Source organism: Gossypium raimondii, chromosome 8 (assembly GCF_025698545.1).
Source record: "Gossypium raimondii isolate GPD5lz chromosome 8, ASM2569854v1, whole genome shotgun sequence".
In the NCBI taxonomy this organism is placed as follows: domain Eukaryota; kingdom Viridiplantae; phylum Streptophyta; class Magnoliopsida; order Malvales; family Malvaceae; genus Gossypium; species Gossypium raimondii.
Window position 1 is genome coordinate 58888734 of NC_068572.1, and position 25270 is coordinate 58914003.

The 25270-nt window shown below is 33.0% G+C and overlaps 3 protein-coding genes and 2 long non-coding RNA genes across 8 annotated transcripts in view; 3 read left to right on the forward strand and 2 right to left on the reverse strand.

The window, feature by feature from the left end:
- Positions 1 to 13477, reverse strand: part of LOC128043095 (uncharacterized) — a 53475-nt gene extending 39998 nt beyond the window's left edge. The window contains exon 1 of the long non-coding RNA XR_008198784.1: positions 13196 to 13477. This is a non-coding gene — a long non-coding RNA (uncharacterized LOC128043095). The remainder of the gene's footprint in view (positions 1 to 13195) is intronic.
- LOC105792597 (protein LEAD-SENSITIVE 1) lies at positions 2510 to 3584 on the forward strand. The gene is made up of 2 exons (XM_012621242.2): positions 2510 to 2663; positions 2963 to 3584. The coding sequence occupies exons 1-2, from the start codon at positions 2582 to 2584 to the stop codon at positions 3400 to 3402; spliced, it is 522 nt and encodes a 173-aa protein (XP_012476696.1). The 5' UTR covers positions 2510 to 2581; the 3' UTR covers positions 3403 to 3584.
- On the forward strand, positions 6446 to 13267 carry LOC105792596 (protein LEAD-SENSITIVE 1). Of its 3 annotated transcripts, none has more exons than XM_052635015.1 (2): positions 6446 to 6601; positions 12589 to 13267. In XM_052635015.1, the coding sequence occupies exons 1-2, from the start codon at positions 6505 to 6507 to the stop codon at positions 13071 to 13073; spliced, it is 582 nt and encodes a 193-aa protein (XP_052490975.1). In that variant the 5' UTR covers positions 6446 to 6504; the 3' UTR covers positions 13074 to 13267. The 3 variants fall into 3 exon arrangements, with proteins under 3 accessions (XP_052490975.1, XP_012476695.1, XP_012476694.1); XM_012621241.2 differs by lacking the exon at positions 12589 to 13267 and adding an exon at positions 6703 to 7336 and having other exon boundaries at positions 6447 to 6601; XM_012621240.2 differs by lacking the exon at positions 6446 to 6601 and adding an exon at positions 12337 to 12487.
- Positions 13478 to 13771: 294 nt separating the features above from the next.
- Positions 13772 to 24922, reverse strand: LOC128042937 (uncharacterized). Of its 2 annotated transcripts, none has more exons than XR_008198546.1 (3): positions 14851 to 14908; positions 14651 to 14702; positions 13772 to 14506 (listed from the first exon to the last, which is right to left on the reverse strand). XR_008198546.1 is itself a non-coding variant. In XM_052634439.1 (3 exons), exons 1-3 carry the CDS (start codon positions 24790 to 24792, stop codon positions 14318 to 14320), a joined length of 549 nt encoding a protein of 182 aa, XP_052490399.1. In that variant the 5' UTR covers positions 24793 to 24922; the 3' UTR covers positions 13772 to 14317. The 2 variants fall into 2 exon arrangements, 1 of the variants encoding a protein (XP_052490399.1); XM_052634439.1 differs by lacking the exon at positions 14851 to 14908 and adding an exon at positions 24485 to 24922.
- On the forward strand, positions 15139 to 17822 carry LOC128042938 (uncharacterized). The gene is made up of 2 exons (XR_008198547.1): positions 15139 to 15419; positions 17465 to 17822. It is a non-coding gene; the product is annotated as an uncharacterized LOC128042938 (long non-coding RNA).
- Positions 24923 to 25270: the final 348 nt, after the last annotated feature.

Genomic DNA, 25270 nt, shown 5'->3' on the forward strand with positions numbered 1-25270 from the left:
TTAGCAAGATCATGAGTTGCCTTATTTATATATTAAAATGTGTTAATTTGAAAATTTTAAAATGATCTTTGAAGAAAATGAAAATATGTGAAAATAAAAACTAAAAAACTATTTTCATAGTTTTAACTAAAACTAAAAAAAGTTATTTTTGTTTGATTTTCACCATAAAAAGTAGAATATTTTAAAAGGATTTATTTTTACTTTTTGAACTGTTAACATTCAAGATTAAATTGATAGAATATGTAAAGTTAAACGCTAAATTTATTGATTGTTTTAGAACTTTGACCAAATTAATAAAATCTGTAAACATTAATAGGATAAATTTATTATTATATCATAAGAAAAGGTCACATCAATGTTCATTAATGATTTAATGAAATAGTGACCAAAATATCAAATGTCGAAAACTAAAATAAAATTTTGTGGACCTAAGTGGCTAAAATAAATACACGTTAATAATTAACTATTATAAGAATTTTACCATAAAACTATAATTTGAGATGAAAATTTATAACAGTTAAAATCCAAATTTAATTAAAAATAATAATATAACTCAATTAAACTAAATTTCAGAAATTATGTTAAGCCTTATTTGACACATCACTTCATGTAGAGATGCATTTTGTATTTGCATAAGAACATTACTTTCCCCATTTTTTTTACTTGATTCTCTATTATTGGTTTCAATTCTTCCTCATTTATTCCACTATAAAATTGCTTGAAAGTACTATTTGAAATTCCATAGAATAATTTTATTATAGATTCGATCATATTTGTATTTTTTGGTGTAATATTTAGAATTACCCATAGCTTTACTCAACCCATAAATAAGAGGATAATGCGATTGAAGTACACTTGAACTCACGTCCTCCTGCATTTACAACAATACTCATACCAATCGAATTAATACTCAATTAACATTTATTCGTAAAAATAAAATAACCAAAAAAAATGCAAATAAATCAAAGGAAAAGTATATATTCCAAAGATAACATAATGCAAGCCTTCCACACGACATTTCTACATCGTCATATGCCCCATGTCATATTATATTCTTTAAATCTTCGCTCTTCATATAAAGTAATTTTCGCTCACTCATCCAATATTATCATCGAAGATTAATAAATGTAAAATTCAAGTTAAATTCAATTTCTTCACGTAATATATGAAATTAATTTACAAATTTAGATATAATTTTCAGCATTTATAATATATATTTTAAATTTTCAACACAGACTTGCATATAGAAAATAAATAAATGTATCGATAATTTATAATTAATTATTCTCTCTATTTATTTTCTAATATTCTTCGAGGTTGATATCATGTGCATAAATTTTGGTCCTATGGTTTCAAAAAGGAAAAAAATTTTAGATAAAAATAGATAGCTCATCTATTCTTTATGTATGCTTTTAAAAAAATTGTATATATACATGATAATAATTGACACATTAATTGATGTTATGAGTTAATTGGACATCAATTCAGTTACAAAAAATTAAAAATAAAATTTAAAAAAATAAATTTTATTATAAGAATATTTATATTTTCCATACTTTATAAAAAATTTAAAAATAAATAATTTAAATCACGTGAAAGGATTGCATGAAACTGTAATCCACGTCCTCCTGAAAAAATCAAATTCAACTAAAATGATAAAAATCAAGAAAAAAATCTAATTTGTCATTCTCTTTTGGAAAGGGATAAGGATGATGTGGAATCATAATTTCATACAATCCCTCCTCTTAAACTACAACTTTAAAATAAATTTACAAAATAGATAAATGTTAAGCTTGAAAATGCTTTAGATAAATGTTGGTTTGATTTTATAAAATTTTTCATAGTGACTTGTGTATTACATAATTCAATATATAATTTGTTAATGTCAACTTGGATCAACAAGGATTTGGACTGGCAATTGAGTTGTGAAAGTGAGAAGGCCTGCAAGAAAGAAAGAAAGATGAGTTATGGGTAGCGGGAGTTAATATTCCAATCGCTCTTTGACACTTAAGTTAATGGTTTTTGTTTAGAAAAAATGAAAAAAAGGTACAAGATGATGAATAGTTTACATAATCAAAAGGACTACCTAGAGGCCTTTTATGTTTACCTCCTTACCTTTCATGTGACAATCCTCTTAGCCTTGAGGTCCAAGGTGCATCGGAATTGGTTCATCCTCCTGTTTTGTTCGTTTCCTCTTTTTGTTTAGTTCTGACCGTGTTAGGCTTTGCCTTGCCTTGATCCTATGCAGTGTCAGGGTTCTTTTCCGCCTCTACCATCGGGCATTGACAATTCCCCTTTTGGTTTCCTCCCTCTTATCTGCGCATTAGATATTTTATTATAACATCTTTGGGCCTTTTTACTTTCGGGTTTACGAGTATGGCATAATAATAATCCTCCTTAAATCTGAAGTAGGTTATAAAGTGGCATCTACATATATATATATAAATTTATATGATTCTTCATACTTATTATGGATTCTCTCTTTTGTTGAATGTTTTGGCTTCAGCATTTCAATTCTATATATAGGGGGGGGGGGTTAAAGAAGGACGTATAACAAACATATAGAAGTTTAATTAAAGAGATGAAAACAGTAAGAATAGCTGATCTAAGACCAGGAGATCACATCTTTTCTGATAGGAAATCACGTCTCTATTTTCACCATGGTACACTCTCTTCCTCTTCTTTTTTTCTTTTTCATTTCCTTAAAGAACACGAAGAAAATATTATAAGTTTCCTAGTTTCTTTTGGCTTCGTTCGGATGGAAAATCCAATAACATTCATTCATGAATTTATTATCACTCAGTTATTTTTTTAATTAAAAAAAGTTAAAAAAGAAAGAAGCAATTGACCTAAGTTCTAGGTCGAATGGATATTGGATACAAGTGTATGTTCTCAGTTAAATTTCACACATAATGGTTATTACATGATTTCTAAATCAAAGGGAGACCTGTGATTAAACCAGGCATATATGTGGGAGATCAAATGGTGATTCATCTGATGGGACCAAGCAAGACTTACAACCTAAGACCCTGCGAAAGATGTGGGTTCAAGCCCCAAGCAGGGATCTTCATAACTTGCCTCGATTGCTTCCTCAATGGCCATTCACTCTACCGCTACGAATACGACGTTTCTTACTTAAAACTGGTTTTCAAACGCTCTGGTTCTTGCAGCATTTGGGATTGCAGACCGGCGAACCAAGTGGTCGAAACCGCCTATCGTCTGCTCGAAGACAAGAGCTTCGGGAGCTACAATTTTTTCCTCAACAACTGCGAGGACTTCGCGGTGTATTGCAAAACGGGCAAGGCCATGAGCAATCAAACAGCAGGGTTATTTGGGTTTAACTTGGTTGGTGCTGTTGGATATCATGCCACCAAAGAGATCTATGAAGCCGTTACCAATTAAAGAACAACTAAGGACTCATCAGCCATGATTTATGAAATAAACAGCCACTTGAACTTGGGTTTTTGTGGTATAATATAAATATAAATATATATAATATTAGTAGATTATTGCAAAAGTGTGTGATGTACTACTTTCCTAAACCTGTACAAAAACATACAAATAATACCAATAAAAATTATGAATATATTTTCACTTCAAATACAAATAATCGAATCTCTTATTTTCTCTCTCATATTTATTCTGGTTAGTTGTTTAGTTAATTAATTTGAATTGAATTACTTGTATAGATTTAGGGAGAAGTTTAAAAATTTTGGAACCGAAATTAAATTGTAATTTTACGATAGTAAAATGTAATTTTATCATTTTAATATATCTTTATAATTTTAAATAATTAAATAAAAATTTTATCATTTTTAGGGGGCAAAACACAATTTTACCTTTACTAATTTAAAATTTTAAAAATTTTAAAAGACCTGAATTGAAAATTTTTCATTTTAAGAGGAGCCGGCCCCGGCCAATCCTCTAGCTACGCACTATATGAATTAATGCTAACATTATATTAGTTAGTTATTAGGTCTAACTTTTTTTTTTTTTTGCAAAGTCAGTGAAATACAAAAAGGATCGTTGAGAACAATCCAAACATGTTCAATCACAGTTTTTAAAAAAAAATGAAAAAAACAAAACAACCTAGCAAATATTGCTAAGCAGCAGACAAGCAACTTCAACAATAGATTTCCCCGTTGTACTCTGCTGCAGAAAACAACAGACCAACCCAGCATCATTCACTTGCTTCAACAGCAACTCACCAAGCAGCTTTAAAGAAGTTTTTCCTTGCCATGCTTACCTTTGCTAAAGTTTCCACCATTCTATTCTTTTTATGATTAGTGACTGCAAACTGGATTTCAGCAATATGTCTACATCCATCTTCAATTTCCGCAAACAACTTCCTTAGCGACCATGGGCGAAAATTTCTATATTTCAACCAATTCAATTAGCTTATTTGACTTGTATTTAAGATATAATGAAACTACTTGATTTCAAGTTAAAATAATTACATATGAATTATTATTAATTACATAAAATTATAACATCTTAACTTGTTTGCATAAAACAACCATGTCAATAAAGTTTCATCTACATCTATAGGATAAATTTTATCATAAATCAACTATAACTTTACAATATCTTAAATTTGATTCCTTTGAACAATGTTGTCCAGCAAGCATAAGAACCTCCTTTTCCAAAAGCTTCACAGTATAGGTATATTTCTTTATTAAATTTGATTGTTGAGTTTATGTTACTTGTTCTTATCATATGTATTATAATTTTATTTTAGTTTATGCTCAAAACATAACTATATATATACATATGACTTTATCCATACACATATATCATTTGCTTCTTCAATAACAGTTACTTTGATAACAAAATCTCTCGGAAAGAGATTTAAAAACCTAGCTAATTGGATAGAACAGACAAATTGGCATAAAATTCATTAAAAGTTTCATTCACCAGTATTCCGAGAAGGAAATTTTATGATTAGCATCTATAGCTTCAATTGTTTCAAGAATATCACATTTTTCTTCCACAAAATGGCATTCAAAGCCTTGAAATTGGTTGCAACTTGCAAGAGGTTCCCTTCCAATGAGAATTGCACGCCGAGTCTTTTCATCGATTGATTTTATAAAAGTCTTCATCTTTGGATCCATCCAACATGAGTTTGTAAAACAGAAGAACCTTTCAAAAATTAATATCAAAATCACCGCTTACTATGTCAAGTGTCTCGCTCTGATAATAAATAGAAGAAACAAGTGATTTTTGCATTGGTATTTGTGTAGTTATACGAGTAGTTATAACTAAGGAGACTAGCAAGTGAAGAAAAACAACACAAAAAGATTGGTTACACAGTTCGATTTCAACCATGTACAAGTGATGATTTTGTTGGAAAAATCGGTTTAGAAAACAATGTTTTTAGACACAATGGAAGTTTGATTTTTTTTAAAAAAATCAAGTCTTGTGATATTTATAGCATTAAACTTTAACTGAAATTATATATATCAAACTTACACTTATACAAAAATCTAGACCACTTTCCGCTAAATTTTCTATAAAATAAGGCAGCTATAAAATAAAAGTGGTTCCTAATACAATAATATAAAGCTCTAACTTTCTTACAAACTAAATCAAGCTTCACATATAGTTATTTTAGCCACGCTAAAATTTTAAATTAGTAAAAATAAAATTGTACTTTAACACCCTTAAAAATGATAAAAATTTGATTTAATATTTTAAAATTATAAAGATATAAACTATTAAAATGGTGAAATTACATTTTAGTATCATAAAATTACAATTTAATTTCGGTCCCTAAAAAATTTTCCGACTTACCCAGAGTGAAATACAAATATATTACAATAACAATTCCCACCAAAGTATCTTACAAAATAGGACTACTTTATTAGGATAAATAATGAAATTTTCAAGATATATTTCTTAAATCACTCAATCCAATTTCCATAAAATAGGAAATTCGATTTGCATGATGAATTGAAATTCGATCATTTATGATTTGTTCCTAGATTATGAGTTCAACATTCAAATGGATTTAGCTAAAATGATTATCAGTTCTAAACATGATAAATTATTGTTTCAGCCTAGCTACAATATAAGTTGAAACTGCTCTTGTAGCTGAAACCATAATTTCTCCAACAGAGGTTTCATCTGCACCACATTTATAAAGCAAAATTTATGATTAAACAACTATATTTTCCAAAGAATTTAAATTTATTTCAAATCTACCCGTGAAAGAGCTAAAGGGGTATAGGCAGTAGGGGCTTTAATGCAACTAAAATCATGTCAAGCATTTACATTGGTATGTAAACTGGCACCATTGAAGGAACGTTTGATTCCTTTGAACAATATTGTCTGGCAAGCATCAGAACCTCCTTTCCAAAACTTTCAAAGCATAATTATATGTTTTCTCTTTATTAAATTTGATTCTCGATTTTTTGTTGCTTCTTCTAATCACATCTACTATAAATTTGCCTTAGTTTATTGCTAAAAACACAACTTAAAACAAAAGATTTTAACTAGAAATCATAAATGGGACAGCCACAAAGCAAACCAAGCAAACCAAGGTTTCCTCAACCAGGGGATCACATCTACTGTGAAAGAAAGGGAGGTCTCTATGATCACCATGGTTTGCTTCTATTTCTTTTCAATTTTTTATCCATTTACCCAGAAGATCATAACATGTATACACACACATAAACATCGGGTGTTTCTGATTGAGCACTGCAGGAATATATGTGGGGGACGACATGGTGATTCATCTCCGGGGAGCAGCCAAGAAACTTGGGGAGCTACCTGCATGCCATAAATGTGGAGACAAGCGAGTCGAAAATGGTGAAATAGCAAAAGTATGCATAGATTGTTTCCTTGATGGTGCAACGCTCCAGATCTTTGACTATGGAGTTCCCCTTTTAGAGTTCATTGCAAGAAAACGTGGTACTTGCTGCCAACGCGATTCCAAGCCTCCCCATGAAGTTATTAGCACCGCAACTGATTTACTTGAACGGAATGGGTTTGGCCCCTACGACATGCTTACTAACAACTGTGAGCACTTCGCTGTGTATTGCAAAACAGGCTCTGCCGCAAGTTACCAGATTGCACACCATATTGAAGGAGTTATTGCTACTGGTCCCGCTGGTATGCTTGCTGGGGCTACTGTTGCGGTAGCTTGTGGTGTTTCGAAAGGCGTTAGGAAAACATCAAGCTCCTGGTAACTTCTGCCTGCAACTCATTAACGGGACTTCAATTACATCTTACTGATAAGTATGAACCATGTTAAGAAGATCTCATATCCCAATAAACTTAAAAGTCAAAGCCAACTAGTGCTGATATTCACCTATATGCAAATATGAATTATTTAGCATCTTTTTTTATATAAATACTAAAAATATTATGAGGTAGAAATTGCATATTTGGTATATAAGTCTGTGTTTGAAAATAATATAAAATAAATAATAAAATATATGATTTGAAACTAATAATAACAATACATATGTAAAATGCACACAATTAAAATGAAAAATTAATTTAAATTGTGAGTAAAAAAATTTAAATAGATAAATACATCATATTAAGAATATCAAATGTAATCCAATTACTTATCATTGGTATTGTTATTTTCTATAGCACTTAAAATGTTATTGTGTTAATATGTTATCAAAATGTTATCATATTGGTGAAAGGAAAATTCAATATTAAAAATATATTTTTTGAAAAGATACAATATTGAGTTGATCCATGACATTAACTCAATCAACCATAATATCTATACTAGAAATCTTATTACATGTGTATACGTGTGAAAATCATGTATTTAGAATATAAATTTGTGTCTAAAAATAACACACAATATAGTTAATGAAAAATATGATTTGGAATTAATTAATAATAACATATGATATATATACGATACTAAAATAAAAATTAGATTAAATTATGAGTAAAATGAAATTTAAATCACATCATATTAAGAATACTAAATGAATACAATTGTTTATCATTATTTTGTCATCAATCCTGAGTTGATTTTGTGTTTGTTAACTCGATTGATCAACTCAAAATCTCCAAGAAGGAAGGAGAATTGGCCTTTAAGAAAAATGGTGGAAGCAATAAAAGAAAATGAAACAATGAACATAAGATTTTATAGTGGTTCGGCCCCAATTAAAAAATTTACAATTTACAATTTTTAAAAGGAAATTTACAAATTTTAAACGAAATATCCATGATGGTCGGTGGTGTGCTTTTGAAAACTTTGTCTAAGGGCTGCTCTGACTCTCCATATAATTATTTCTAGATATGTGTACTTGTAGCGACTCCTAATAATAATATTAATAAGGGATGAATCTCAAAATTATATATGAACTTTAACTTAATGTGTAATTATATATATGAACTTTAATTTAGTGTAATTATACACGTGAAATTCTGTTTTTGAAAGGTAAATTCATTAATTCATTAAATGAATGGAATCATACAATTCGGAGGAAAAAAACAAACACTCTTCGTAGATGGTGAAAGATAAGCTCCATCAACACAACAAAGGTTTTAGCTTTAATATCAATAAAACATCATGACACGTTGACAATTGGCTTTGTAATAACTCAAGTACGACAGATCTGGAGTGCTTGCAAATACTTAATACGATAAAGAAATCAGTCCCGAATGATCCAAAATGGGGAGCAAATTAAAAATTGACAAAAGAATCGAGCTTTCACCAAACTAGAGAGGATGGCAACAAAACCATCCCTAAAATTACTTGTAAAACTAAGGTTACATGCATAAGTAATACTAAAAAATGTTCTATAAGAGCAGATAAAAACTTCTAAAACTAAAAATATATTAAACAATTGAAAAACAAACAAAAAAATATAAAACTTAAGAAAGCACGGATCCAAATCGACGTATGAAATAATTTATTATTAAGAAAAACTATTGATGGCCGGTGGAGTTTTAGCGAACGACAAACGTCGTCATCTGTCGGTCACAACTTGTGAAAACAACAAAGATACCCACAAAATAAATCTGCAAACTGAAAAGAGAAAAGACATGTGGAGTGAATGAGAAGAATGAAGAAAGAAAGGGCTAGTATGTTAATTAAGTTTACGGGAGCTTTTTCTTATATTTCTAATTTTAAATTTAACTTTGTATGTTAATTAAGTTTTAGCTCGATTGGCAGGAATATTGTTATCAATGTAGGAGGATGTAGGGGTTATGAATAGTCCTAGACATTGTCCGAAAATGAGCATACATAATCAGAGCAGTTTTTTCTTTCGAAAAGTGGATGTGGGACAGGGCGGGATGAACTTTTTCTTTTGGATAGTGGGTATAGAGCGGTTATGGTAATTGCCTACCCCATCCGACCTGCTCCACTGTATGAATTTATCATTTTATCGTTGTATATGTAAACTATTAAAAGAGTAAAAATGTAATAAAGATATATAGAAAAAATACATACAATTTGTGTTTAATTTTTTAAAAAATTATGTTTAAATATTTACTTGACTACAAAAAGATTGAAAATATTGAAGATAAGTAGCAAAATTTAAATTGAAGCGGAGTGAGATGGGTAGGGATGAATTATACTTCCATAGTACAATGGGACGGGTGATAAAAACAAAATGTCTCAACTTGTCATTAGGCTTCTTCAATACACTCATACCTACTTTCTTTAAATTTAATGGTACCAATATGCGAAATATCATATTTTAAAGTCCTAGACATAAAAGAAAGAGGAGCGTTCTAAGTAACACTATGTGCATAGAATAAGGTGTATTAGCAAGATCGTGAGTTGCCTTATTTATATATTAAAATGTGTTTATTTGAAAATTTTAAAATTGATCTTTGAAAAAAATGAAAATATGTGAAAATAAAAATAAAAAACTATTTTCATAGTTTTCACTAACTAAAAAAGTTATTTTGTTTGATTTTCACCATAAAAAGTAAAATTTTAAAAAGGATTTATTTTATTATTTTTTGAACTTTTAAGATTCAAGATTATATTGATAGACTATGTAAAGTTAAACGCTAAATTTTTAATTGTTTTAGAACTTTGACCAAATTAATAAAATCTGTAAACATTAGAAGGCTAGATTTGTTACTATATCATAAGAAAAGGTCACATTAATGTTTTGTTAATGATTTAATGAAATAGTGACCAAAACATCAAATGTCGATAACTAAAATAAAACTTTGTGGACCTAAGTGGCTAAAATAAATATAGGTTAATAATTAGGTAACTATTATAAGAATTTTACGATAGAGACTGTAATTTGAGATGAAAAATTAGAACAGTTAAAATCAAAATTTAATTAAAATAATTATATAACTCAATTAAGCCTTATTTTAACACATCACTTCATGTAGAGATGCATTTTGTATTTGCGTAAGAACATTACTTTCTGCAGTTTTTTTACTTGATTCTCTATTATTTTTGGTTTCAATTCTTCCTCATTTATTCCACCTATAAAATTGTTTGAAAGGACTATTTTGAAATTCCGTAGAATTATTTTATTATAGATTCTGATCATATTTGTACTTTTTGATATAATGTTTAGAATTATCTATAGCCCTTACTCAACCCATAAATAAGAGGATAATGCGATTGAAGTACACTTGAACCTACGTCCTCTTGCATTAACAACAATACTCATACCAATCGAATTAATACTCAATTAACCTTTATTCGTAAAATTAAAATAACCAAAAAAAAATGCAAATAAATCAAAGGAAAAGTATATATGCCAAAGATAACATAGTGCAAGCCTTCCAGACGACATTTCTACATCGTCATATGCCTCAGGTCATATTATATTCTTTAAATTTTCGCTCTTCATATAAAGTAATTTTCTTCTCACTCATCCAATGTTATCAAAGATTAGTAAATGTAAAATTCCAAGTTAAATTCTATTTCTTCATGTAATATATGAAATTAATTTACAAATTTAGATTTAATTTTCAGCTTTTATAATATATATATATTTTAAATTTTAAACACAGACTTGCATATGGAAAATAAATAAATGTATCAATAATTTATAATTAATTATTCTCTCTATTTATTGTCTAATATTCATCGAGGTTGATATCATGTGCATAAATTTTGGTCCTATGGTTTCAAAAAGGAAAAAAGTTTTAGATAAAAATCGATAACTCATCTATTCTTTATGTATGCTTTTAAAAAATGTATGTATACATTATAATAATTGACACATTAATTGATGTTATGAGTTAATTAGACATTAATTCAATTACAAAAAATTTAAAATAATTTTTTAAAAACAATAAATTTTATTATAAGAATATTTTATTATAAATTTTATTATAAAAATATTTACGAGAAAAGATTATATGAAAGCTGTGATCCCACGTCATCCTTATCACTTTCTAATGGAAGAATAAAAATCAGATTTTTCCTCTTGATTTTTAGCTTTTCCTCCTGAAAAAAATTAAATCCAACTAAAAATACTAAAAATCAAGAGAAAAATCTGATTTGTCATTCTCTTTTAGAAAGGGATGAGGATAATATGAAATCGTAATTTCATACAATCCATTCTCTTAAACTAAAACTTTAAAATAAATTTAAAAAAATAGATAAATGTTAAGGTTAAAAATTCTTTAGATAAATGTTGGTTTGATTTTATAAAATTTTTCATAGTGACTTGTGTATTACATAATTCAATATATAATTTGTTAATGTCAACTTGGATCAACAAGGATTTGGACTGGCAGTTGAGTTGTGAAAGTGAGAAGGCCTGCAAGAAAGAAAGAAAGAAAGATGAGTTATGGGTAGCGGGAGTTAATATTCCAATCGCTCTTTGATTCTTACGTTAATGGTTTTTGTTTAGGAAAAATGAAAAAAGGTACAAGATGATGAATAGTTTACATAATCAAAAGGACTCCCTAGAGGCCTTTGATGTTTACCTCCTTACCTTTCATGTGACAATCCTCTTAGCCTTGAGGTCCAAGGTGCATCGAAATTGGTGCATCCAAGGTACAACATAAGTTGAAACTGCTCTTGTAGCTGAAACCATAATTTCTCCAACAGAGGTTTCATCTGCACCACATTTATAGAGCAAAATTTATGATTAACAACTATATTTTCCAAATAATTTAAATTTATTTCAAATCTACCCGTAAAAGAGCTAAAGGGGTACAGGCAGTAGGGGCAAAATCATGTCAAGCATTTACATTGGTATGTAAACTGGCACCATTGAAGGAACGTTTGATTCCTTTGAACAATATTGTCTAGCAAGCATAACCTCCTTTCCAAAACTTTCAAAGCATAATTATATGTTTTCTCTTTATTAAATTTGATTCTCGATTTTTTGTTGCTTCTTCTAATCACATCTACTATAAATTTGCCTTAGTTTATTGCTAAAAACACAACTTAAAACAAAAGATTTTGACTAGAAATCATAAATGGGACAGCCACAAAGCAAACCAAGCAAACCAAGGTTTCCTCAACCAGGGGATCACATCTACTGTGAAAGAAAGGGAGGTCTCTATGATCACCATGGTTTGCTTCTATTTCTTTTCAATTTTTTATCCATATACCCAGAAGATCATAACATGTATACACACACATAAACATTGGGTGTTTCTGATTGAGCACTGCAGGAATATATGTGGGGGACGACATGGTGATTCATCTCCGGGGAGCAGCCAAGAAACTTGGGGAGCTACCTGCATGCCATAAATGTGGAGACAAGCGAGTCGAAAATGGTGAAATAGCAAAAGTATGCATAGATTGTTTCCTTGATGGTGCAACGCTCCAGATCTTTGACTATGGAGTTCCCCTTTTAGAGTTCATTGCAAGAAAACGTGGTACTTGCTGCCAACACGATTCCAAGCCTCCCCATGAAGTTATTAGCACCGCAACTGATTTACTTGAACGGAATGGGTTTGGCCCCTACGACATGCTTACTAACAACTGTGAGCACTTCGCTGTGTATTGCAAAACAGGCTCTGCCGCAAGTTACCAGATTGCACACCATATTGAAGGAGTTATTGCTACTGGTCCCGCTGGTATGCTTGCTGGGGCTACTGTTGCGGTAGCTTGTGGTGTTTCGAAAGGCGTTAGGAAAACATCAAGCTCCTGGTAACTTCTGCCTGCAACTCATTCACGGGACTTCAATTACATCTTACTTATAAGTATGAACCATGTTAAGAAGATCTCATATCCCAATAAACTTAAAAGTCAAAGCCAACTAGTGCTGATATTCACCTATATGCAAATATGAATTATTTAGCATCTTTTTTTTTTATATAAATACTAAAAATATTATGAGGGTAGAAATTGCATATTTGGTATATAAGTCTGTGTTTGAAAATAATATAAAATAAATAATAAAATATATGATTTGAAACTAATAATAACAATACATATGCAAAATGCACACAATTAAAATGAAAAATTAATTTAAATTGTGAGTAAAAAAATTTAAATAGATAAATACATCATATTAAGAATATCAAATGTAATCCAATTACTTATCATTGGTATTGTTATTTTCTATAGCACTTAAAATGTTATTGTGTTAATATGTTATCAAAATGTTATCATATTGGTGAAAGGAAAATTCAATATTAAAAATATATTTTTTGAAAAGATACAATATTGAGTTGATCCATGACATTAACTCAATCAACCATAATATCTATACTAGAAATCTTATTACATGTGTATACGTGTGAAAATCGTGTATTTATAATACAAATTTGTGTCTAAAAATAACACACAATATAGTTAATGAAAATATGATTTGGAATTAATTAATAATAACATATGATATATGTACGATACTAAAATAAAAAATTAGATTAGATTATGAGTAAAATGAAATTTAAATCACATCATATTAAGAATACTAAATGAATACAATTGTTTATCATTGTTTTGTCATCAATCTTGAGTTGATTTTGTGTTTGTTAACTCGATTGATCAACTCAAAATCTCCAAAAGGGAAGGAGAATTGGCCTTTAAGAAAAATGGTGGAATCAATAAAAGAAAATAAAACAATGAACATAAGATTTTATAGTGGTTCGGCCTCAATTAAAAAATTTACAATTTACAATTTTTAAAAGGAAATTTACAATTTTTAAACGACTTTTTAGGTCATTGATTAGGCTAATAAGAAAATATCCATGATGGTCGGTGGTGTGCTTTTGAAAACTTTGTCTAAGGGCTGCTGTGACTCTTCATATAATTATTTCTAGATATGTGTACTTGTAACGACTCCTAATAGTAATATTAATATGGGATTGTAAAAACTAAATTTTGTCCGGCTTTAATTTTAAAAAAATACAAAAAAAAAATTTATATTTTGATTCCTTAACTTTTTTAAAATTATTTTTGACCCTTTACCTTTTTCAAAATTATATTTTGACCCCTAAAGTTTCTCAAAATTACACTTGGCCTAAAAGTTTTGTTGCATTTGCAATTTGGTCCCTCTGGCAGACATGCTCGATTTGCGCACCTGCTCTCCACGATTTTCGGTCGTCGGCCCAATGCATGGCCTCCCTTATCCGCTGCCACCTGAAAACAAAGAGGAAGAAGACAAAACTGAAGCATTAAAAAGAAAAAATTGAAGAGAAAGAGGGGGGATTTTTGTTTTAGCAATCAAAAAAAAAAAACAAACAACAGAAGCAAAAAAATTTTCAAAACAGCAGCAGCTCCTACCGTCGCACCAGCGCCACCGTGCCCACCACCGCAGCACCACCATCGCCCACACCTAGCAAAGCAAGCAAGAATCCAAAAAAGAAAAAAAAATAACAAGCAAAATCCAAAAGAAAAAGAGAGAAAAGCTTCGAAAAAAAGAGAGAAAAAGGAAGGAAAGGAGAAGAGAGAAGGAAGAGAGGAGGGGAAGAGGAGAGCCCGACCACAGCCACCGAGGGCGGAGGAGATCGGCGCAAGCGGCGGCGGTGAAAGAGGCTAGAGCCGAAAGAGGGAAGGAAGAAGAAGAGAAGAAAGAAAGAAAAAAAAAGAAAAAAAGAAAGGAAAAAGAAAAAAAAAAGAAAAAAGAAAAAAATTAAAAAAATAATAAAAAGTCGGGTCGACCCGACCCGACCTTCGTCCGACCCATATTCATCCCGTGCCCGACCCAGCCAGCAGCCAGGCAGCAGGCCTGACCCAGAAGGCCCAGCACACCCAGGCCCAAGCAGCAGAGGAGAAGGAAAAAGAAGAAAAAAGGCCTGTCCAGCAGCAGGCCCAACTCAGGCAGTCCAGCAGCAGCATAGCAGGCCCTCCAGCAGCAGCCAGGCCCAGCGTCTAGCAGCCAGCAGCCCACTGCAGTCAGCAGCAGCCCAGTAGGCCCAATCCGCCCAGCAGCCCAGCGACGCAGCCCAGCAAGCCCAAGTCCAACAGGCCAGCCAAAAAAGGAAAAAAGAAAAAAGAGAAGAAGAAAAAAAGGAAAAGACCCAAAATTGAAGCCCATAACTTTGGGTTTTTGGTAATTTCCTTAAATCCATTTTAATTTAGTCTATTTATTTAAATATTGCTCCATTTTAATTAAATTAACATTTTAAAAATAATTTTTTAAAATATTATTATATTCATTTTATTTGCATGTTTAAAATAAATAAAAAATAAAAATTATTTTAATGCATAAGGCAACGGACCGATTTAACATCAAGCCGTTGATTTCATCGCTATGTTGGGTGAATATCGATAGCTCGTGTTAAATACGGGACGTCCTTCTAAAAATTGAAAATATTCAAAAATTCTCGTTTTTTTATAAAAAAGGGAGTTTTTCGTGTTTTAATAGAATCACGATTGAATCGATTTGACACTAAATCGACGATTTCATCGCCATGTCGGGGTAAATATCATCGATTCATGTTAAATACTGTACGTTTAAAAAAGAAAGATCGTGTTTTCAAAAGTTTTCATGTTTCCAAAATTTATCGTGTTTCAAAAAATAATAATAAAATTTCCCGTGTTTCAAAAAAATATATTCGTGTTTTTTTTAAAAATAATTTTTGTATTTCAAATTTTAGTGTTTTCAAAAATTTCTCGTGTTTAAAAAAAATTTCGACTTTTCGCTTTTTCAAAAATTTTCCTGTTTTCAAAATTTCTCGTGTTTTTCGACTTTTCTCGTTTTCAAAAATTTTCGTGTTTTAGAAATTTTCTTATTTCTAAAATTCTCGTATTTCAAAAAATTTCCGTGTTCTCAAAAAAATTATTATCATGCTTCAAAATTCTCGCGTTATCAAAACAAAAATTCTCATGTTTCAATCGGATCACGACTAAATATTAAATTGAACTCGTATTTTTGAAAATTAAGACAACACGTGTTTAACGAGATACCAATTTTGGGCGTCGCGAGGGTGCTAATACCTTTCTCGCGCGTAACCGACTCCCGAACTCTAATTTTCTCTGGATTTTGACGTAGACCTAAAATTACCTCTTTTTTAGAAAAGTTTAAAAATAAATTTTTCTTCTAAAAAGAGAATTTTAAAGGTGTCCGATCACACCTAGAAAAAAGATTGGTGGTGACTCTCTTTTCAAATAAAATTGAAACCATGTTTCCAAATTTTTAATAATTACTTCGACCAGCGCCCGTGCCCAAATTTTTAGATCGCTAAGCTAGCGACTCCAATGGGGACTTTTTTTAGAGTGGAGTCTGATGTTAAACACGTGTTGTCAAAATTTTCAAAATTTATTATTTAAATTAATTTTTAATCGTGATCCTTGAATTTTATTTTTAAAAAGTCACGCATCTGCATCCGGTTGTCAAATTAATATTTTTCTAACTCGTTTTATTTTTCTAGTTTTTTCTTAGCTTTAAGTTTTACAATTTTTTTAGTTTGTTTTTTAGTAAAAATAAAAAATAAAAAGGTTTGTGAGTTTCTCCCCACACACCGTGCACTTGCATTCTTGCATAACATGAGCTCTCTACCCGGGCTCCGTCCGATTAAGTGGAAGTAAACGCTACGCCGTTGTGAGTTAACTTGTCCCTCCGCATAGGCTAGTGAAATACTTCCGGGTTACATATGACTTATACTTTCGTGAGTTAACTCGTCCCTCCGCATAGGCATAAGTAAATGCAATCCCTCGAATTGAGCTCGCGAGCCTTGATGGGCGATAACCGAGGCTCCATATTAACCTTAGTAGGTGACAATATGGACAATTCGAGTACCTTTCTAGAACCAGAACCACATATAGTGAATCGTACGAGCCACCTGATTAGAGCCATACCGAACCTCTGTCCGTTGGATAGTCACCAAAATAAGTACATGGGAGAAAAGCCTCTTGCCTTTTATTTTATATTTACACTTTTTGCAAGTGAATCGAGTCTGTTTAATAAATTTGATCGGTTAGATTGATGAGCATGTGGGGTAAGTTTATTTTGAAAAGTATGATGGGGTAAAAACAAAAACAAAAAAACACGTAGGTGAGTTTGTTAGATTTTTCATAGTTTTTCTTTGTTTATATTTTTCGTGATTGCTAACTAAGTTTATTTGTCTTAATTTTATTTTTCATCATGCATCATAGGCATCTAATTCGGAAGGTGTTGATTAGAGATTGGTTGCCAAAAATGGGTTTCTGATGGAGGAGTCAATTACGCAAGTAACTGAGAAAAATGTTGTAGTCCGAGACTGGTTTTGAGGACCTAGAAAGTAAAAGGGAATAGTTTAAAGGAATGATATATCTTCAATCTTCCCGGGAAGACGACTTTGAATGCTCGTCAGAATAACCCCGAAGACTTGACTAGGATCTGGAAATAATGAGACTCAGGCACTAGGGGCATCTTTATTGGCAAAAATATTTTGTAATGGACTCTTTTGATTAACGAAACGCCTAATTATGGGGCTATCTTGAAATCAATACCAAATTCTTGCATATTTATTCATGACTGACATTCATTGGTCATTTATTCATTTATTCATTGTATGTACATATCACCCTAACCATTCACTTAGGCTAAAACCGCATAATCCATAATTCCGACACTACAAGTCCGAAATCGCGTTATTCTTATAGGACACGTCTTCGAGCTAGAGCTTTGGATGATGAACTCAACGAGAGTGATACAATTGAGGATATTTTAACGATACGCCCTTACCCTCCAGGATATGTTTTGAACAATTGGGCTGCTGCGGACCTCCTTGTAGTTTCTAAGTCCTCTCCAGAGTAATACTCAATGTTAATTCTCCATTATTTTGTGTGTCCCTAAGTAATAGGATTCCTTTTTGTAATAGCTTATGTTAATTTGCTCTTTATTATTTCAATGAACATTAATGAATATGCATTTTGTCATGGTCTTTTCATTTCCTCAGTTTCATAATTAACCCTTCGCTTCATATCCTTTCTCTCCATGTACATCATATCATTCAATAACATTGTGTGTGTTGATTCCAATACTTTGATACTTCTCTATAGTTTTCTTTCTCATTCCTCTTTCAGGTGCTCAGATCTTCATGGCATGAACAATCCCATAACAAGTCTTGAAATCGATTTCGAGAAGGCTGTTTGTTTAGGAGAATTCAAAGCCGAAGAAAGTGCTGAAGATTGTGTCTCGCCTCCTAACTTACTGAGAATGGTTGAACAAGAAGAGAAACAGATTTTACCCCATCAAGAATCTATTGAGACAATGAACTTGGGTAGTGAAGAAAAGAAACAAGAAGTGAAGATTAGGACTTCCATTTTAGAGAACACCAAACAGAATTTGATCGCCTTGCTCCATGAGTACAAAGATGCATTTGCATGGTCTTATCAGGATATGCCAAGGTTGAACACAGATATTGTGGTCCATAAGCTTCCACTAAAACCAAAATGCAAACCTGTTTAACAGAAGCTAAGAAGGATGAGACCCGAAATGCTGTTGAAGATAAAATAAGAAGTCAAAAAACAATATGATGTCGGTTTCTTACAAGTCTTTAAATATCCAGAATGGGTAGCTAATATAGTCCCAGTACCTAAAAAGACAGCAAGATAACGATGACTCTTGAAGATATGGAGAAAACCACATTCGTGACAATGTGGGGAACGTTCTGTTATAAAATGATGTCGTTCAGATTGAAGAATGTTGGGGCAACATATCAGAGAGCCATGGTGATACTGTTCCATGACATGATGCACAATGAAATAGAAGTGTATATCGATGATATGATTGCCAAATCCCCGGGAGAAGAAGAGCATGTTGGGAACTTTAGAAAGCTGTTCGAAAGATTAAGAAAGTTCTAGTTAAAGTTTAACCCAGCCAAGTGTACATTTGGGGCTACCTTAAGAAAATTGCTAGGTTTCATTGTCAGTAAAAAAGGTATTAAGGTTGATCCAGATAAGATAAAAGCCATACAAGAATTGCCACCTCAGCGCACACAAAAAGAAGTCAGAGGATTTTTAGGAAGGTTGAATTACATTGCTCGATTCATTGCTCAACTTACCAACCAGTGTGATCCAATTTTTTGACTCCTTCGAAAGCACAATCCGAAATAATATAACGAGGAATTCCAAGTGGCTTTCGACAAGATAAAACAGTATTTGTCTAATCCTCCAGTGCTAGTACCACAGACCCCTAGAAGACCATTGATATTGTATCTGACCGTGTTCGAAAACTCAATGGGTTGCGTACTAGGGCAGCATGATGAGTCAGAAAAAAAGAAAAAGCGATTTATTACCTCAGCAAAAAGTTCACAGAATATGACGCAAAGTACCCGTAAATTGAAAATTTCTGTTGTGCATTGGTTTGGGTAGTTTGAAGGCTCAGACAATACATGTTGTATCATACAACATGGTTAATTTCAAAGCTAGATCCATTAAAATACTTGATGTGCATGTTCGAAGGTGAATCATCAAAAGATCAGTAATGGAAAATGAGTTTTGACGGGGCATCGAACGCATTGGGGCATGGGATAAGAGCAGTCTTAGTGTCACTGGAAGGAAACCATTGCCCGCTTACTGCCAGATTGAATTTCTTCTGTACTAATAACATAGCAGAATATGAAACTTGCATCATGGGACTTCGTGCAGCTGTTGACGGAAAATAGAAATCTTAAAGGTGTATGGGGACTCAGCGTTAGTGATTTATCAAATTCGCGGAGATTGAGAAGTGAGAGATTTAAAATTAGTCAAGTATTGCGATCTCGTGGTGGAATTGGTCAAAGAATTCAAAGAAGTAACTTTTCACTACTTTCCACGAGAAGAAAACCAATTGGCTGACGCCCTGACTATATTGACTTCAATGTTCAAAGCAAACAGAGACACAGAAATAATGCCTCTCCAAGTGAGCATATATGAGGTCCCCGAACATTGTTTTAGCATTGAGGAGTCAGATGGATGGCCATGGTTTCATGACATCTTGGAGTACATTAAGAATCAGAGGTATCCCGAGCAAGCAAACGAGAATGACAAGAGAACAATTAGGAGAATGGCGGCTGGGTTTGTTCTTGACGGGGATATCCTTTACAAAAGAGGAATGGATCAAACGCTCTTTAGATGCATGGACGCTGTTGAAGCCAGAAGAATACTTGAAGATGTCCACGAAGGAATTTGTGGAACGCATGCCAATGGGTTTACTATGGCTAGGCAGATTATGAGACATGGTTATTTTTGGCTGACGATAGAAAGAGATTGCATTAGCTACGCACAAAAATACCACAAGTGTCAAATTTACGGCGATAAAATTCATGCAGCTCCCTCGCCCCTTCATGTCATGACTTTTTCATGGCCTTTTTTCCATATAGGGCATGGATGTTATAAGGCCAATTTCCCTAAAGACCTTCAATGGGCATTGATTTATTTTTATGATTATAGACTACTTTACAAAATGGGTAGAAGCCGCTTCATTTGCTAATGTGACAAAGACCGCAGTCTGCAGGTTCCTAAAAAAGGAGATCATATGTCGATATGGTTTGTCTGAGAGAATCATTTTAGATAATTCTTTGAATTTGAACAACAAGATGATGAAAGAAGTGTGTGAGCAATTCCAGATAAAGCATCATAATTCCTTACCCTATCACCCGAAAATGAATGGAGCTATCGAAGTGGCTAACAAGAATATTAAGAGGATCATTAGGAAGATCATTGGGAAGATGACTGAGACATATAAAGACTGGCACGAGAAGTTACAATTTGCTTTGTATGCATACCACACCTCTGTACGAATGTCTACGGGGGCAACTCCTTTTTCTCTGGTCTACGGGATGGAAGCCATTCTGCCTATCGAAGTTGAGATCCCATCCCTGCGCGTCTTGATGGAGACAAAGTTAGAAGAATCAGAGTGGGTTCGAGCTCGATATGATCAACTAAACCTTATTAAAGAGAAACGCTTGAAGGCAATTTGTCATGGACAGATGTATCAGAAAAGAATGATCACGGCCCATGATAAAAGGGTACGACCAAGAGAATTCCGCAAAAGGGAACTGGTACTAAGAAAGATCCTCCCAATACAAAAAGACTTTCGAGGAAAATGGTCGCCAAATTGAGAAGGGCCATAAATTGTAAAAAGGGCATTCTCAAGAGGGGCTCTGATTCTCACTGAGATGGATGGGAAAGAATTACCTAATCCAGTGAACTCATATGCTGTGAAGAAATATTATGCCTAACAAAACAAAACAAAAAAAAAAGAAAAAATCAATATGAAAACCCGAAAAGGGCGTCTTGATAAACAAAAAGGATTAGGATGAAAACCCAAAAGGGCGTTCTAATAAAGTGGGCTCGGGCTTAAAGGAGCAAAGTGACTTGAATGGGGAGTTGAATGACGAAGTCGCAATATTTGAAGCATTCTCCGAAGCTCGAAAGGATCCAGGACAAAGAAACGTGGAGAAGTTCATGCATTGAATATCTAGAGCATGTCTGACCATTGAATTCACTTTTTTTTCTTTATGACGATTTATTTGTTAAACTTTCCTTGTCAATTTCCTTTGTTTGTTGCTTTTTTTTAAAAAAAAAAAGTGAAATGAATGTGAGGTATTTCTTTCATGCCTACTTTGTCTTTTTATGCATCTCATGTTTGATTCATTTAAATGATAAATAGTAAGATGACATATTCTAAACAAAAGGAATGTTGAGCACTACCTGATGAGAATTTAATAAATACGAGGGCCCCAAAGTAGGAACAAAGTTCAACAAGGGGCAGGAGGGTGATATTCGAAGAAATGTGGGTTACTCACCAAACTTGAAGATGAGTGCAAAACTTGAGAGAAGTCAAAGATTGAAGCAATGAATACAGTCCCTCACGAAAAATGGGGCATGTGACAAGCAGCCTAGAATGCATGGCATGATTATGTAGGCATAAAAGCATTTAGAGCAAACACGTGCATATCATGATAACATTATACATAACATATATAGGTATCCCAGCAGAGCAAGGAATTGTGGGATAAAGCTGCACAGAATCAATGAAGAAAAAGGTTTTTAGCTTCACCCGATGTTTTTGAAACCCTATTTTTTCAAGAATTATAGTTTTCAATTTCTATTTTTCAAAAATCAACTCATAATGCGAGAGGTGAGTTGAGCCTTAGGCCGCACGCCGAGGTATTTTCAATTTCAATTTTTCAAAAAAATCAACTCAGAATGCGAGAAATGAGTTGAGCCTCGGGTCACGCTGAGATATTTTTAGTTTCTATTTTTCAAAAAAATCAGCTCATAATGCGAGAAGTGGGTTGAGCCTCGGGTCACGCTGATGTATTTTTAATTTCTATTTTTCAAAAAATCAACTCATAATGCGAGAAGTGAGTTGAGCCTCGGGTCACGCTGAGGTATTTTCAATTTCTGTTTTTTTTTTCAAAAATCAACTCATATTGCGAGAGGTGAGTTGAGCCTCAGGTCACGCTGAGGTATTTTCAATTTCTTTTTTTTTTCAAAAATCAACTCATAATGCGAGAGGTGAGTTGAGCCTCGGACACACGCCGATGTATTTTTCAATTTAAGTTTTTCGAAAAGTCAACTCATATTGCGAGAGGTGAGTTGAGCCTCGGGTCACATCCTGAGGTATTTTTCAATTTATGTTTTTCAAAAAATCAACTCATATTGTGAGAGGTGAGTTGAGCCTCGGGTCACATCTTTAGGTATTTTTCAATTTCTGTTTTTCAAAAAAAATCAACTCATATTGCGAGAGGTGAGTTGAGCCTCGGGTCACATCTTGAGGTATTTTTCAATTTTTTGCTTTTCAAAAAAATGAATTCATATTGCGAGAGGTGAGTTGAGCCTCGGGTCACATCCTGAGGTATTTTTCAATTTCTGTTTTTCAAAAAAATCAACTCATATTACGAGAGGTGAGTTGAGCCTCGGGTTACATCATGAGGTATTTTTCAATTTCTGTTCTTCAAAAAAATCAACTCATATTGCGAGAGGTGAGTTGAGCCTTGGGTCACACGTTGAGGTATTTTTCAATTTTTGCTTTTCGAAAAAATCAACTCATATTGCGAGAGGTGAGTTGAGCCTCGGGTCACACCCTGAGGTATTTTTCAATTTCTGTTTTTCAAAAAAATCAACTCATATTGCAAGATGTGGGTTGAGCCTTGGGTCACACGCTGAGGTATTTTTCAATTTTTGCTTTTCAAAAAAATCAACTCATATTGCGAGAGGTGAGTTGAGCCTCGGGTCACACGCTGAGGTATTTTTCAATTTCTGTTTTTAAAAAATCAACTCATATTGCGAGATGTGAGTTGAGCCTCAGGTCGCATGCTGAGGTATTTTTCAATTTCTGTTGTTCAAAAAAAATCAACTCATATTGCGATGGGTGAGTTGAGCCTCAGGCACATGCCAAGGTATTTTCGATTTTTGTTTTTCGAAGATCAACTCATAATCCGAGAGGTGAGTTGAGCTTCGGGTCGCATGCTCGGCTATTTTTGATTTCTGTTTTTTAATAAAAAATAAAAAAATAAAAAAAGGATAATTGAACAAAATTTAGTGCTCTATCCCTGTTTCACAGCGATAAGTAAAGAGGGCAGCTGTAAACACTAAATTTTGTCCGGCTTTAATTTTCAAAACAATACAAAAATAAAAAAATTATATTTTGACCCCTTAATTTTTTCAAATTTTGTTTTGACCCCTTAGATTTTTTCAATTTATATTTTGACCCCTCAACTTCTTAAAATTATATTTTGACCCCTAAATTTTCTTCAAATTACACTTGGCCCCAAAAGTTTTGTTGCATTTGCAATTTGATCCCTCTGGCAGACAGGCGCGATTTGCGCACCTGCTCTCCGCGATTTTCGGTCATCGGCCCAGTGTATGGCCTCCCTTATCCGCTGCCACCTGAAAACAAAGAGGAAGAAGACAAAACTGAAGCATTAAAAAGAAAAAAATTGAAGAGAAAGAGGGGGATTTTTGTTTTAGCAATTAAAAAAAAACAACAGAAGCAAAAAAATTTTCAAAACAGCAGCAGCTCCTGCCATCGCACCAGCACCACCATCGCCCACACCTAGCAAAGCAAGCAAGAATCCAAAAAAAGAAAAAAAAACAAGCAAAATCCAAAAGAAAAAGAGAGAAAAGCTTCGAAAAAAAGAGAGAAAAAGGAAGGAAATAAGAAGAGAGAAGGAAGAGAGGAGGGGAAGAGGAGAGCCCGACCACAGCCACCGAGGGCGGAGGAGATCGGCGCAATCGGCAGCGGTGAAAGAGGCTAGAGCTGAAAGAGGGAAGGAAGAAGAAGAGAAGAAAGAAAGAAAAATAAAAAGAAAAAAATTAAACAAAATAATAAAACAGTCGGGTCGACCCGACCCGACCTTCGTCCGACCCGGATTCGTCCCGTGCCCGACCCAGCCAGCAGCCAGGCAGCAGGCCCAGCACACCCAAGCCCAAGCAGCAGAGGAGAAGGAAAAAGAAGAAAAAAGGCCTGTCCAGCAGCAGGCCCAACTCAGGCAGTCCAGCAGCAGCATAGCAGGCCCTCCAGCAGTAGCCAGGCCCAGCGTCTAGCAGCCAGCAGCCCACTGCAGTCAGCAGCAGCCCAGTAGGCCCAATCCGCCCAGCAGCCCAGCGACGCAGCCCAGCAAGCCCAAGTCCAACAGGCCAGCCCAAAAAAAAGGATAACAGAAGAAAGAGAAAAAAAGGAAAAGGCCCAAAATTCAAGCCATAACTTTGGGCTTTTGGTAATTTCTTTAAATCCATTTTAATTTAGTCTATTTATTTAAATATTGCTCCATTTTAATTAAATTAACATTTTAAAAATAATTTTTAAAATATTATTATATTCATTTTATTTGCATGTTTAAAATAAATAAAAAATAAAAATTATTTTAATGCATAAGGCAACAGACCGATTTAACATCAAGCCGTTGATTTCATCGCTATGTTGGGTGAATATCGATAGCTCGTGTTAAATACGGGACGTCCTTCTAAAAATTGAAAATATTCAAA

Bases quoted from the DNA above. Each gene is read 5' to 3' on its own strand.
- LOC105792597 (XM_012621242.2), top strand. From the start codon at position 2,582: ATGAAAACAGTAAGAATAGCTGATCTAAGACCAGGAGATCACATCTTT. The intron at 2,664-2,962 runs GTACACTCTCTT...TGATTAAACCAG, and splicing joins ACGTCTCTATTTTCACCATG to GCATATATGTGGGAGATCAA.
- LOC105792596 (XM_052635015.1), top strand. From the start codon at position 6,505: ATGGGACAGCCACAAAGCAAACCAAGCAAACCAAGGTTTCCTCAACCA. The intron at 6,602-12,588 runs GTTTGCTTCTAT...TGAGCACTGCAG, and splicing joins AGGTCTCTATGATCACCATG to GAATATATGTGGGGGACGAC.
- LOC128042937 (XM_052634439.1), bottom strand. From the start codon at position 24,792: ATGCTGCTGCTGGACTGCCTGAGTTGGGCCTGCTGCTGGACAGGCCTT. The intron at 14,703-24,484 runs GTCGGGCTCTCC...TTGCTTTGCTAG, and splicing joins CTCCGCCCTCGGTGGCTGTG to GTGTGGGCGATGGTGGTGCT. The intron at 14,507-14,650 runs GTAGGAGCTGCT...CTTTGTTTTCAG, and splicing joins ACGGTGGCGCTGGTGCGACG to GTGGCAGCGGATAAGGGAGG.